The sequence below is a fragment of the Barbus barbus genome (assembly GCF_936440315.1).
Source record: "Barbus barbus genome assembly, chromosome: 14".
In the NCBI taxonomy this organism is placed as follows: Eukaryota; Metazoa; Chordata; class Actinopteri; order Cypriniformes; family Cyprinidae; genus Barbus; species Barbus barbus.
The window spans coordinates 23,817,386-23,829,065 of record NC_136742.1 but is presented as its reverse complement, the minus strand read 5'-3'; the positions used below and the strand labels follow the sequence as shown (position 1 = coordinate 23,829,065).

The window sequence follows — 11,680 nt, the reverse complement described above, 5'->3', positions numbered from 1 at the left end:
AAAATTACGGTTGAAACACTGATGTCCCGTGGATTATTTTACCAATGTCCTTGCTATGTTTCTGAGACTTGATCGTGTTAGGATCTTTGCTGTCTATGGGAGGGTCAGAGAGCTCTCAGAATTCATCAAAAATATCTTAATTTGTGTTCTGAAGATCTTACAGGTTTTGAATGACATGAGGGTGAGCAATGAATGACAGAATTTCCATTTTTGGGTGAACTATCCATTTAATAAGTGATGCACTGAATCATTCATTCAAAACGGCTGATTCAATAAAAAAGTGAAGCAAGTGACTAATGGTGCGTTCAAAATTAGATACATCACCCTCCAAAGGGCACTTTGGAGTGAAAACAATCATGGCCACCATATTGAAGAGTCGTTCCAAACCGAAGTGCTCAAAACTGGTAACTTCAAAGGGCCCTTCGGAATGAAGGATTTTGAGGGGAACATCTGATGGATACTTCAGCCCCCATGATCCTTTGCGCTGATTCTTTCCATGATGACAGCACCACCATGTAGGCACGGGATGATGATGCAGAAGGGCACTTAAAGAAACAGTTGTTTGGTCCCCTACACCCTTCAACCCTTCGAAGCTCTCACTCTGGAGGGTAAACCCTTTGAAGGGATTAGAGCATAGGGATGAGTCCTTCCGAATGGATTGCAGTCTCTGCCAGAAAGTAATGGGAGTTACCAGATCAGTGGGCGAGGCCAATAGAGAGGGGCGTTTTCAACCGTGTTACCTGATTGGCTCACGTCATAGTGATGGGTATGTTTAGTGGGGGGGGGGGGTCCTTTTCATTGCATAATTTAGAAAAACCCACTAGTTTGAAAACACCCACAAAGTCAGAAACATCCACTTTTGCCTCATTCTCAGTACAAGTGAATACGAGTGTCTTTATGAATGAACGACTGAACTGTTATCTCACTCGATTTGTTCAAAAACAGATTCATTCAGGAACAAAACATTAGTGTTGCTCTGAGGCCACAAATTAGTTCTGCTCCAGCTATTTTTGGAACTATTTGCATTGGCGAAAGAGAAAAAATTTCAATATGGACAATTTTGTTTCTAAAATGTAACTCTTTCAATATTAACTTAATATTGTTGAATTGTTGTGTATATTTTATGTAGCCGTGCACCTTTTCAGCGCTGCACTCATTAATTTCTGTCTTCCACAGTGTTTTTTTTTTACAGTGTGAAGGTAAGGTCGTATGAATTTCTGAATGAACTGCTGTGTTTTAAAATCTTCCCAGTCTACCGACATTATGACATCTGCTTCAAACATTACAATCCACTTCACCAGCTAATAACTCTTTAGTGACGCTATAGAGCTACCGTAAAAACAGAAGTTCAGAGACATAATTCTTAAGATAACTGTGTGCATGTTTCTCTGATGTATAAGGTCTATAAAATTAATATCACATTTGCGAATGCGCTCACATGCTGATGTTCAGGAAAACAGCACTCTTGCTTGTGTGTTATTACTATATGATATATTATTATTAAAATGTTTTTTCTTTTTTGCAAAGTGGATGATACTCAATCTCAGCTCGCAAATCGTTAAAACAACAATTACAATATTATCACAGACTCCTAAAAAGCACACATCTTCTCAATAAGCCAAACAATTTGAAGAATTATACATGTTGATGGCACAAATGCAGCAGAACATGTGCTTCAAGTTTTTACAAAGTATGAGCAACCCCAAATTACATTTTGGGCATCCTCTAATAAAAGGATTTTCAAAATAAGTTAGATTGCTGATGAATTATGCTGGTCACTGACATACAATAACTCCTATTGCACACCATGATTTTTTACTCAAGCAGCAGTTTCCATGGCAACAGCCTAAAAAGGCAAGCAGCTTTTATGCTTACACTGTTCAAAATGATTCAGTGTCTATACCTGCAAGTGAATATGTATTGACCTGTATATATATAAATGCCTTCACATAATGTTCCACTCTGGGTTACACATTCTGTACCTTAGACACATACTAAAGCATTGCAGGTTTGAATTGGTATATCATTTGGATATATTTTGGTTGTACAGCATCCCTCCTAAGTACACAAAGAAGCCGCCTTTGTCCTATTAAATACGTTCAAAAACACAAGCACACCCAAATACATTTATTCTGTAGGAACAAACTACACTTTGTTAAAAATGTAAGATTCAGAGCAAGTCAGAGAATACTGAGCTATACCTGCAGGCAGTCCTGGCTTCTAACAGAATGTGAATTTATATTAGGAGCAGCAGTTATGGTCATGAGTGGGAATGAGGAAGCCAGCGGGTCTGTACTTAACTTGACCTTTAGCCTGAAGCATAAAATATAAAGACATTAAAAATTACACATTGAAAAAAAGTGTTTGTGTAGACAACAACTGAGTACACTTTAGATCATCTAATCCTGAGTTACTGTACATAGTAGTAGTTTTGTATGGCATAATCTTTGACACTATACCATTTTTTATTTATTGCAGCAAAAATTATGGCCAACAACTGTCTAGCAGATCTAACGGTCTGGTAGACGTCTACCGACATATTATAGATGCTTGTTGTATGAATGAATTTTAGTGATGCTTTATTATTAGACAATAACTTAGTTTCCAAAAGAGTTTGTTGTTCCACAAGTTTCCACAAATTGTTCTAGTTCATTTAAATTTTATCTAAAAATTTATTTATTTCTCGCACTCAATAAACGTCCTTGTCTTCCAAGATTCACTAACCAAAGGTTGTCCACATGAGAGCACCTTCTCATTATTTTATCAAAGAAGCTGCTTCATCTGCAATAATGATGTTCATTGAGCATTGCTATTTGATATGGAAAACAGGGATTATGTAGTCAGGCCCTGGGCGGATGAGATTGAGATCAAAAAGATAACTGACCAAGCTGTGGAATAATTAATAATTACTCGGAGAAAGGAAGTATCCTTTTATATATTTTATTGTTTTCTTGTTTTTTTGTACAAAAGAGCAAATTTGGCATACAGAGATACATTCACTTGTCACAGTATTGTTGCTTTGTTTTTTAAATGCAAGCTCAAACATTTCAAGGATGTCGTTAGAATATACGCAAAGCACACCCTCTTTCTCTTAATAAAAGACACGCTCTCGGACGATCAGCTTTGTATGTTTAATTATTTCTATTTTGTTCCTAAAGAGAACTAATTCCACACAAAGTGTCGACAAGAGCCCAAAATAAGTAATTCTATCAATAGAAAAAATACTAGGGAAAAATACTGGCATGCAAATGCAACTTTTGTCAATAAGCTTCGAGAACTTTGAACGAGGAGAATGGCTTTACAAAGTGATAGTCCAGATTGCCACAGTGAGGACACTGCTGTACATTGCTGTACTCAGAGAAATACTGCATGCCCACACGTACGTCTATGACAGGTTTCCCACAATGCTTGCAGTTCAGCCGGGCCTAGGCAGACAGAGAGTGGTAGTGCATTTAAAACAGAACTTTAGTTATATATATATATATATATATATATATATATATATATATATATATATATATATATATATATATAGAAAACTATAAAGTACATCATTTATGAGCACAAACAAATTGAGTACCTGGCAGCATGGTGATGCAGCCAGTATGTCATATGTATACATTGTGCCCAGCTGGTGCCAGCTTCCATCCCACCTGGACTTGCACTTTATACACACGATTTTGTGCACTCCTTCCAGGCAGTCCACACAAAGGGCATAAAGGTGCATCAGCCTCCCTTTAGAACATAAACAGAAAACCCTTTTCAACTGCAATTAGACTCGAATTAATGAAAATATATTCTAATAGGGTTTTATTGATATACCATGATCAAAGCATTATTATCCGTCACAGCTGCTTTGCTTCTTTATTAGAAGAAGAAAAGGATTCACTCTATTCCCAATCAACTCAAAGTAATTGATGTTTTTGGTTCTTTGCTCAAAACCTTGATTTAGTCTTCAACGACAGTCATATTTCATTCTCAAATGCTACTTAATGGTGCTTGAATTGTTTTTGCTATGGTAAAATTATTATCATGCACAGTTTATGAACTGACTCAGCATGGTGTTATTTAATAAAAAGCTGGGAATGGAAAAGTTCTTTCTGTTCTTGCTATATCAACCATTAACAGTGAGCCTGCAATGTTCCAAAAAAGTCAACAAACTCTTGTCTAACCAGGGCAAAAGAGACTCTATGAGAAAAAAAATAGCAAGGTAAACCAAGGCAATAACTGATATTTTTATTTTAGGGATATTGATAACATCACTACTGTAAATACATTAGTACTAAAAATTTGTCCAATAATTATTTTCATGTTATGGCTGCTAACCACAAAAATTGGAAATATAAAATTCTATACAATTTATTTTTCAATAAATACAAAAAACAATAAAAAATACATAAAATAACTTTTTCATTATGAGATTGGTGTAAGATTACACTTAACACCGCACCGTTATTGAATTATTAGTGGTTTTAAAGGTTACCTTTATATGAGTGTTAGAAAATGACAAAGGTAATCTAAATCTAACCAAAACTGATGGAAAATAAATAAATATTGCCAATCAACCGATAAGGAACGTATGTATTGTGAATCCCTAATGTATATTTTTACTTAATATTAAATTAACCAAAAAGTGATGTCAGAAATGTAATAGTAACGAAATGCAAAAAAATGCACATGTCTGCCAAATGAATGAATGCAAGTGATTTGTCTTAAGCACTGATGTTATTAAAGTGACTGAGCAAGCTGAAAATAATACAACAACGTTCATACTTCAAATAATTTAGGAAGATCGCATAAACTGAAACTTGTTTAAATGAATGAAAATGTAACTGAATTTAAACAGAATGAGCTGAGATTTTTTTCTGATGTAGAATAAACTGTAGAAATATATGGAACACTGATGCAGAATAACACTTTCCACACCAATATTTTTTTAATATACAAAAAGCAAATGAGAAACAGCTCTTTTGAGTGTGAATTGTGCATTCGCTCACCTTGTAAATGGCAAGGTACATCATACTCAATCTCATCATGGCGTGAAGGGCTCAGGAACAGTGTTCCATCCACTAAAGGGAACTGCTCAAAGATGGGCAGGGTGTGATGGCAGAGGGCACAGTTCACCACATTGCGGTGACTCGCACTAAGCGCAGAGAGGATGAACTTCCTCAGATCCTCTCCCTGGCCGGCCTGGGCATCGTCCTCCATTCGCACATGATAGGTGTTGAGCTTGTGGCGTGGAACGTGCGTGAGTAGCTCAGAAAGATCCAGCCTCCTTAAGAACTGCACAGGGTTGTCTCCAGGAGAAAGCCGAGGGAGGCACATGTTGGCGGCTCCCGGCTCAAATTGAGCCCCGCCACGTGTCACCCCACCTACGGACAGCAAATGCCTCCTGTGGCCTTCCGTATGAACAGCGTTCTTAAGAAACTCGCCCAGGTGCCTCGAACTCCGCGGGCCACCGAGGGACTGGAGGGAGAAGGAGGAGAAGCTCGACGGAGGAGACTGAGTGGGGGATTCACAAGGGGAGCGGAGCCCGTGGGAAACCCCACTGGCGGCATTGGGAGGAACAGCGTGACATCTCTCCTGACAGTTCTGCCAATCTGCCGATTGTCTGCGAGACAGTTCCTGACTGGAGCCACGGTGCGCTAGCTTATGGCTTACAGATGACTTCCCTTTCTTGAGCTCATCGGCAGCTTCCGGACCACCTCCGCCGCAAGCGCCACCTCCAGATGCAGTACTGCTGGTCTTCCAGCTCCCTTTCTCTGGAAACTTTTTCTTGCGCTCGTCCTGCATGCGTTTCACCTGGTACCAGTCTGTGTCTTTTTTCAGGTGTCCCTGGCCGCAGCGGCAGGAGCAGAAGCGGAAGGCCAGATCATAGCCCTTTTTGGTCCACATGTTCTGTCGGCACTGCTTCTCGTTCCAGCTGCGGGCCCGGCCGATGCAATTGAACTGCACCAGGATGCTGCTCTCCCACTCATAGAAGCACTGCAGGTGCATCCAATTGCCATAGGGGCATAGTTCACTGTTGCACACCACACGCTGGTAGTCGTCCTTCTCAAGGTCAATGGGACGGCCCAGACTGCACACTAATGGGGTGGCACATGGAGCCTCTGCCAAACACAATGGCATGTTATATTAATTTAGACCTAATGCAAGGGAACAGCTCACATAAAAAAATACATTTCTTTCATCATTTACTCACCCTCATGTCATTTTAAACCTGTTTGACTTTCTTTCCTCAGTGGAACAGAAAAAGAGATGTTAGAATGATTCACTTTCATTGTAGGTGAAAAAAGATGCAATGAAAGTGAATGGTGACTTAGGCTGTCATTTTGCCTAAAAAAATTGAGCTTGGAACAACATGAGGGTGAGGATTTAAATATCTGGGCAAACTGTTCCTTTAAATTTAAATATATTTAATGCTGATTACAATGCCTTATACACTAAAAAATATTTTGCATGGGGTTCAATGTTTTGTATTCTAATGTAAAAATTAATGGCTGAATTAAAAAGTAAACCTGAAAAATCACATAAGAAATATTTGAATAACGCAAACCTTCACCAAATTCATGAAGGGACATCTATTTATAGACAGTATGATTCAAGCAGCTTCACTGGCAGAATATTCAATGTCAGTACATTCAATACATCACTTCTATTTATGATAACTCTGTGGGTGCGAATCCCACTCAAAAGAATAAATATTACGCAACACTCCAATGAATGAAGTCTGAATGCGTGTCCCATGAGAGACAGAGAAAGACAATTATACAACAGAGAGCTTCATTCCTCAAATTTGATTGGACAGTGCGCTTTTTCTCTGTGAATTCTGTTTTTTCACTAACTTTCAATCCAGACTAAGCAAGTATACAGCGACAAAACTGCGTCAATGTGTGTTCTCTCGTGCACTTGAGCAAAGTTGTATAAATTCTGCTGCAGAAACAAAAAATGTTTCTTTTTTTTTTCTTCTTTATCTGGCTCAATAATCGCTCTGACTGGGTTTCTCTCACTGGGCGTGTTAAAGTGAAAACATGGAGTGGAGTCACTTTCTAACGTATATAGGAACAGCACTGTCGATCCGCTCCACTCACAAAAGCGGCTCCAGTCCAGATTTTTTTTAAGCATCACTAGTGACCTGCAAAAGTTTTATGAACTACTTTTGTTCGCGGTGGATACATACAATTTGTCTAAAACTTACTGAAGTTATCTGTCAATAAATAGTAGTAGCTACTAAATTAGCTGTGTCCTAATATTCAACAGCTCTTGCTATAAATATTCCACTCAAAGATAGATACCTCTTCCATTACCTCAAGAGCCAAAGCCATTCTATGCATTATTAAGCACGATACGACATGTCATTACACAAAACTGATCTCCTAATCACATGCAACTCCTTGCCAAGTGCATCTACGCTTGAACAAGGCCTACACAACCACCTTGTGCAGGACGATAAGTGAAAACACGGAAATCTCCAGGCAATGTCGTAACAATTCTGATGGTGATGACACACGCACAAAACAAGTTGCTGCAAGTGAGAGGACATTAAAAGGAAGGTAACGCTTGCGCGCGCACGTTCGTTCAGAGAACCGTACCGTTTGGTAGAACATTCACTGAAGTGGCGTTCTTACCGCTTCTATTGTCGCTCGGCGGACCCGCTGTCGCTCCAGTCAACACCGTGGCAGTTCCTCCTGTAACCGCAGACGCAGTGGCTCCATTTTCTTGCTCGTCCCCGCTACTGTTCGTGCGTTTATTTCTCTTCCCCTTGTTGCTTTTTTGGTTGGGCATAATGGTGCGCTCAGTATGAATGCAGCCTGTCAGCGACCGCCACCGAGCATTTGTGCGGATATCATGTCGAGGGTGCTTGACGAATCCACTGCGAATTTGAATGCACGGGGGATGCAGATGTTACAGTTCGATCATCATCCTTCAGATTTGTGCAGGCAGTCTTGACAGCAGAGGTACACCATGAAGAAGGCGTGTCCCTCTCTTGTTTTGATTCCTGCTCTGAAGAGAGAATGTTGCTCTGGCCCCGCCTCCATCTCTGATCCAGACCCGGAGCTCAGAGTTATTAATAGCACCGACCTAAGAGGGAGTCCCGAGCAAATAATCGACACACTGCTAAAATTATTTAAGTCATATGTGCTTTGCCACATATGGCTTTACAAATGATAAACATGCGGTCCTTTTTCCAGTGCAAATGCCTTTCAAAATTCAAATCAAATCTCTTAATGTCCATTTTAACTAGGCTCATTCATTCAAAGACAAAAACAGTCATAATTTTGAAAGATAAGTGTCTTAACTCCAGTTCCTGTATTTAAGTTTATTGCACTGTCTCCAGCCATAAGAAGCAGATGAAGTATCAAGACAGCAACACAGAAATCCAAATACACATTACAAATTGGAAGTTTCAAATCAGTTCGAAATGTCGAGGAACAGATGCTGTAGAGATTCATAAATTTATCTTTGAAAAAGAAAATTAAAAGCTTACTCTGCAGTCATTTTAAATTTTTCCCCCATGTAATGACCCAGTGCAAAGTTATAAACATACTCCCCTCTATTTAATTGTTGAAGTCTTTATTTCATATTGCTGCTCATGCTAAGGTCTTCCTGAGCTTGAAATGGCACAAACTGCACAATTGGGAGTCTTATAACATTTGCACAGACATATATAATAAGAACAGCACAAGTACAATGTGGGGAAGTTTTTGCAAGAGCTTTATAAAACAGAATATCACACTGGAACAGTTCGGATGATTTGTTCAACTTGGAGGGTTTTTTGCACATTTAATTCCAGAAAATCATACAGCAGATAAATGTTACTTACTATTTATGTTTATCAGCCTTTGAGATGTTATGGCACATATAACTTGATTGACTATGCATGAAATTAATAATTTCACAGTAATAGTACTGCAAAGAAAAAAACTCATGATTACAGTAAAAGACAGCAATTATGCAGTCTACAATCAATACAGGACATTAGAGGTATAATCTGTAAAATGTATATTAACCTGTGTGGATATTCGTTTCCATTAGGTTGAAAATATTTGATGAATCCATTCAATCCCAGAAAACCAGTAACATGATCATGCACACTATTAGCTGTTGAGCTGACTGAACAGGGAAGATTGCTACTTTTCAAAAAACTTTGTGCAGATCACTCCCCTGAGAGAGAAAAAGTTGCGGTATAAAAATATTCCAATCCAGTATACAAAAAGTGACATTCTCAAGTATATTTCCATATCAAAATGTAGCAATGACATGTCAAAAACACATTTGTACTTTTTACTTGGGTTTAGAAAAGACTGTTAGATTCAGTCCTGCAGTAATATGACATCAACATTGTCATGAACTCCTTGCAGTAAGAGCTCCCCTTCGAATGTGATGAACTTCTTTCGCTTGGCCGCTTTCAGCGTTCCGACCAGAGCTTCAAAGAGGTTGGCGCATTGGTCATCATTAAACAAGACTCCAAATTTGACACTGATCTTCCCATCTGCGTCTGTGAGACAGTGAGAATGGTCAGGGTTCGCTCTAAATCATTCAATAACAACCCTGAAAATCCCATTAACATTTATGTACTTAATAAAGCACCAAAACCATATAGAATCAGTGTTAACAAATCTCCAAAGCGAGCAGTATTTCTCATTTAAACCTGAAAATAAATGTTTTGGAGAAATGTTATGGTGAAGAATAAATTAAATATTTAAGTTTATGCATTATATCTAGGCCTCCAATCCAATAAGTAAATTGTTGACCATTTTAAATAATGTAATTTAACGGAGAAAAAATAATTATTTTCACTGGTGGTCTCAAACTTGATCCTTAATAATGATGTTGATCAAAAATAGCACAAGACTTACTTGTACTGCCCAGTCGACGAATCTCATCAACGAGCAGAGTAACTTCATGTTCCACATTCATTTTTGTCTCTGAAAGTATACATGCATGTTAAGACTGTAAAGGCTTACTTTTTTAATAGTCTACTGCATTTCTGCATTTAACATATACTGATACTATAGCCATCTTTGGGCCAAGCAATGCTGATTTAAGTTTGAATATGCAACTGGAATAACAAATAATAATTCTTGTGAGAATTCTTATGTGGATCACAATAAACATGCTGAATAAATCGCTAAACGGATTTAGACACTCACTTTATATGCTTTATTTAGCGCCCTCTCTGGGCGAGTTGAGAATTGCAACGCCGCACCCTACCGGCTTATTGCAGATGCTGACCATATAAAGACTATAATTACTCATCATCTTGAATTTTGATTAAAAAAATAATACGTGTGGTCCGCATGGTTAATACCATACCGTAGGTTAAACATAATAAGGCATAATTAATAAACGGCAGCATGGCTTTCACGGAACACGAGGATTATCATATCACTGATCAAGCAATGCGGAAGTACGAATCTGAACACCGAAAGTGAAAGAAATGTGTGAAATACTGTACTGTGAATCGCATATAATTTGAATTCTATCATCACACAGATTTGATTCCCTCAAGTGCACGTAAATAAATAAACAAACAAACACTTTTTGTGCGGAAATCTATTCAGACCGAAGAGGCTTGCATTCAGATGCTGGATTATTAATCCATAACTCCACTGGCAAAACATGTATTTGGTTAATTAATTCATTAACATTAAAAAAAAAAACATTCCAAAGCGGTAAAATGATCAAACTACTTACCTTTGTGGTGGTTTCGTGCCGCCGCTCTTCTGACTATAGGCTGATTGAAATGAGAAACACTACCATAGATGGCTCTGTGTGTGTGACGTCATTAGATTAACCTAGTAATTACAAAGTCATTTGTTAAACTAAAGTGCTAATTGATTTGATGCTACAAATCTGTAAAAGACCTTGACATTACAAGCAGACATAACAGATTAAACGGCTGCTTTAATAGACATCTGTAATTCTAATAGGCCTAATTCTTTGTTCTATAGCTTGTTATGACAATTAAAATAAAGTATAGCCAAGGCATATTTTATTAAAATTATTATAAGTATGATGAGTAAATAATACAAGTAATACTTTATTATTGTAATATATCGATATTTACAGCAATATTCCATGAAAATGCTGCCCATCCAGAAATGTTTGAGAAATGAAATTTTATTTACTAGACACCAGGTGGCAGTAAATAGCTATTTATTGCTGATTACTGCTATTACGGTGAGGTTTGGTTTGTAGCCAATGAGTTTATTAAATCATTTTTGTGTATTCGACAATTCGACGTTAATATATATTAGTGTGTATGTAGTAGGCTATAAAAATATAAAAAAAGATCATAGATAGATAGATAGATAGATAGATAGATAGATAGATAGATAGATAGATAGATAGATAGAATGCGAATGTGCTCTTTAATAGCATTTAAATATTAATTTTAATGCAAGCGAAAAGCGCATGCGTACGAAAATGACGGGCGGTTTTACGCAAGTAGCGTGTCTTACGTATGTTTTTCGACGCCCCAGTTTAGTGTGGGAAATGTGTTTTTTAGGTGCCTGACGCTTCTTTTGTAGTCTAGTCTACAACGTATTACGTAAGGGGGTCGATAACTACACCGACCAACCGGCATGTCTTTAAAAAACGGCTTCGCCTCTTATTAAGGGTCGTAGTCCTGTCTTGTACAATGTAAACACTTAAAGAGCATGAACTCCAGGATCGT

General features: G+C 38.0%; 2 protein-coding genes across 3 annotated transcripts; both read right to left on the bottom strand.

Annotated features, from left to right (window-relative positions):
- Positions 1-2,961: 2,961 nt before the first annotated feature.
- LOC306879961 (headcase protein homolog) lies at positions 2,962-7,987 on the bottom strand. 2 transcript variants are annotated; one of them, XM_079433189.1, is made up of 4 exons: positions 7,593-7,987; positions 4,998-6,110; positions 3,581-3,735; positions 2,962-3,425 (listed from the first exon to the last, which is right to left on the bottom strand). In XM_079433189.1, the coding sequence occupies exons 1-4, from the start codon at positions 7,783-7,785 to the stop codon at positions 3,261-3,263; spliced, it is 1,626 nt and encodes a 541-aa protein (XP_079289315.1). In that variant the 5' UTR covers positions 7,786-7,987; the 3' UTR covers positions 2,962-3,260. The 2 variants fall into 2 exon arrangements, with proteins under 2 accessions (XP_079289315.1, XP_079289316.1); XM_079433190.1 differs by having other exon boundaries at positions 7,629-7,981.
- A 314-nt stretch (positions 7,988-8,301) lies between these two features.
- Positions 8,302-10,776, bottom strand: LOC306880582 (costars family protein ABRACL). The gene is made up of 3 exons (XM_079434196.1): positions 10,699-10,776; positions 9,861-9,929; positions 8,302-9,499 (listed from the first exon to the last, which is right to left on the bottom strand). The coding sequence occupies exons 2-3, from the start codon at positions 9,919-9,921 to the stop codon at positions 9,315-9,317; spliced, it is 246 nt and encodes an 81-aa protein (XP_079290322.1). The 5' UTR covers positions 9,922-9,929; positions 10,699-10,776; the 3' UTR covers positions 8,302-9,314.
- Positions 10,777-11,680: the final 904 nt, after the last annotated feature.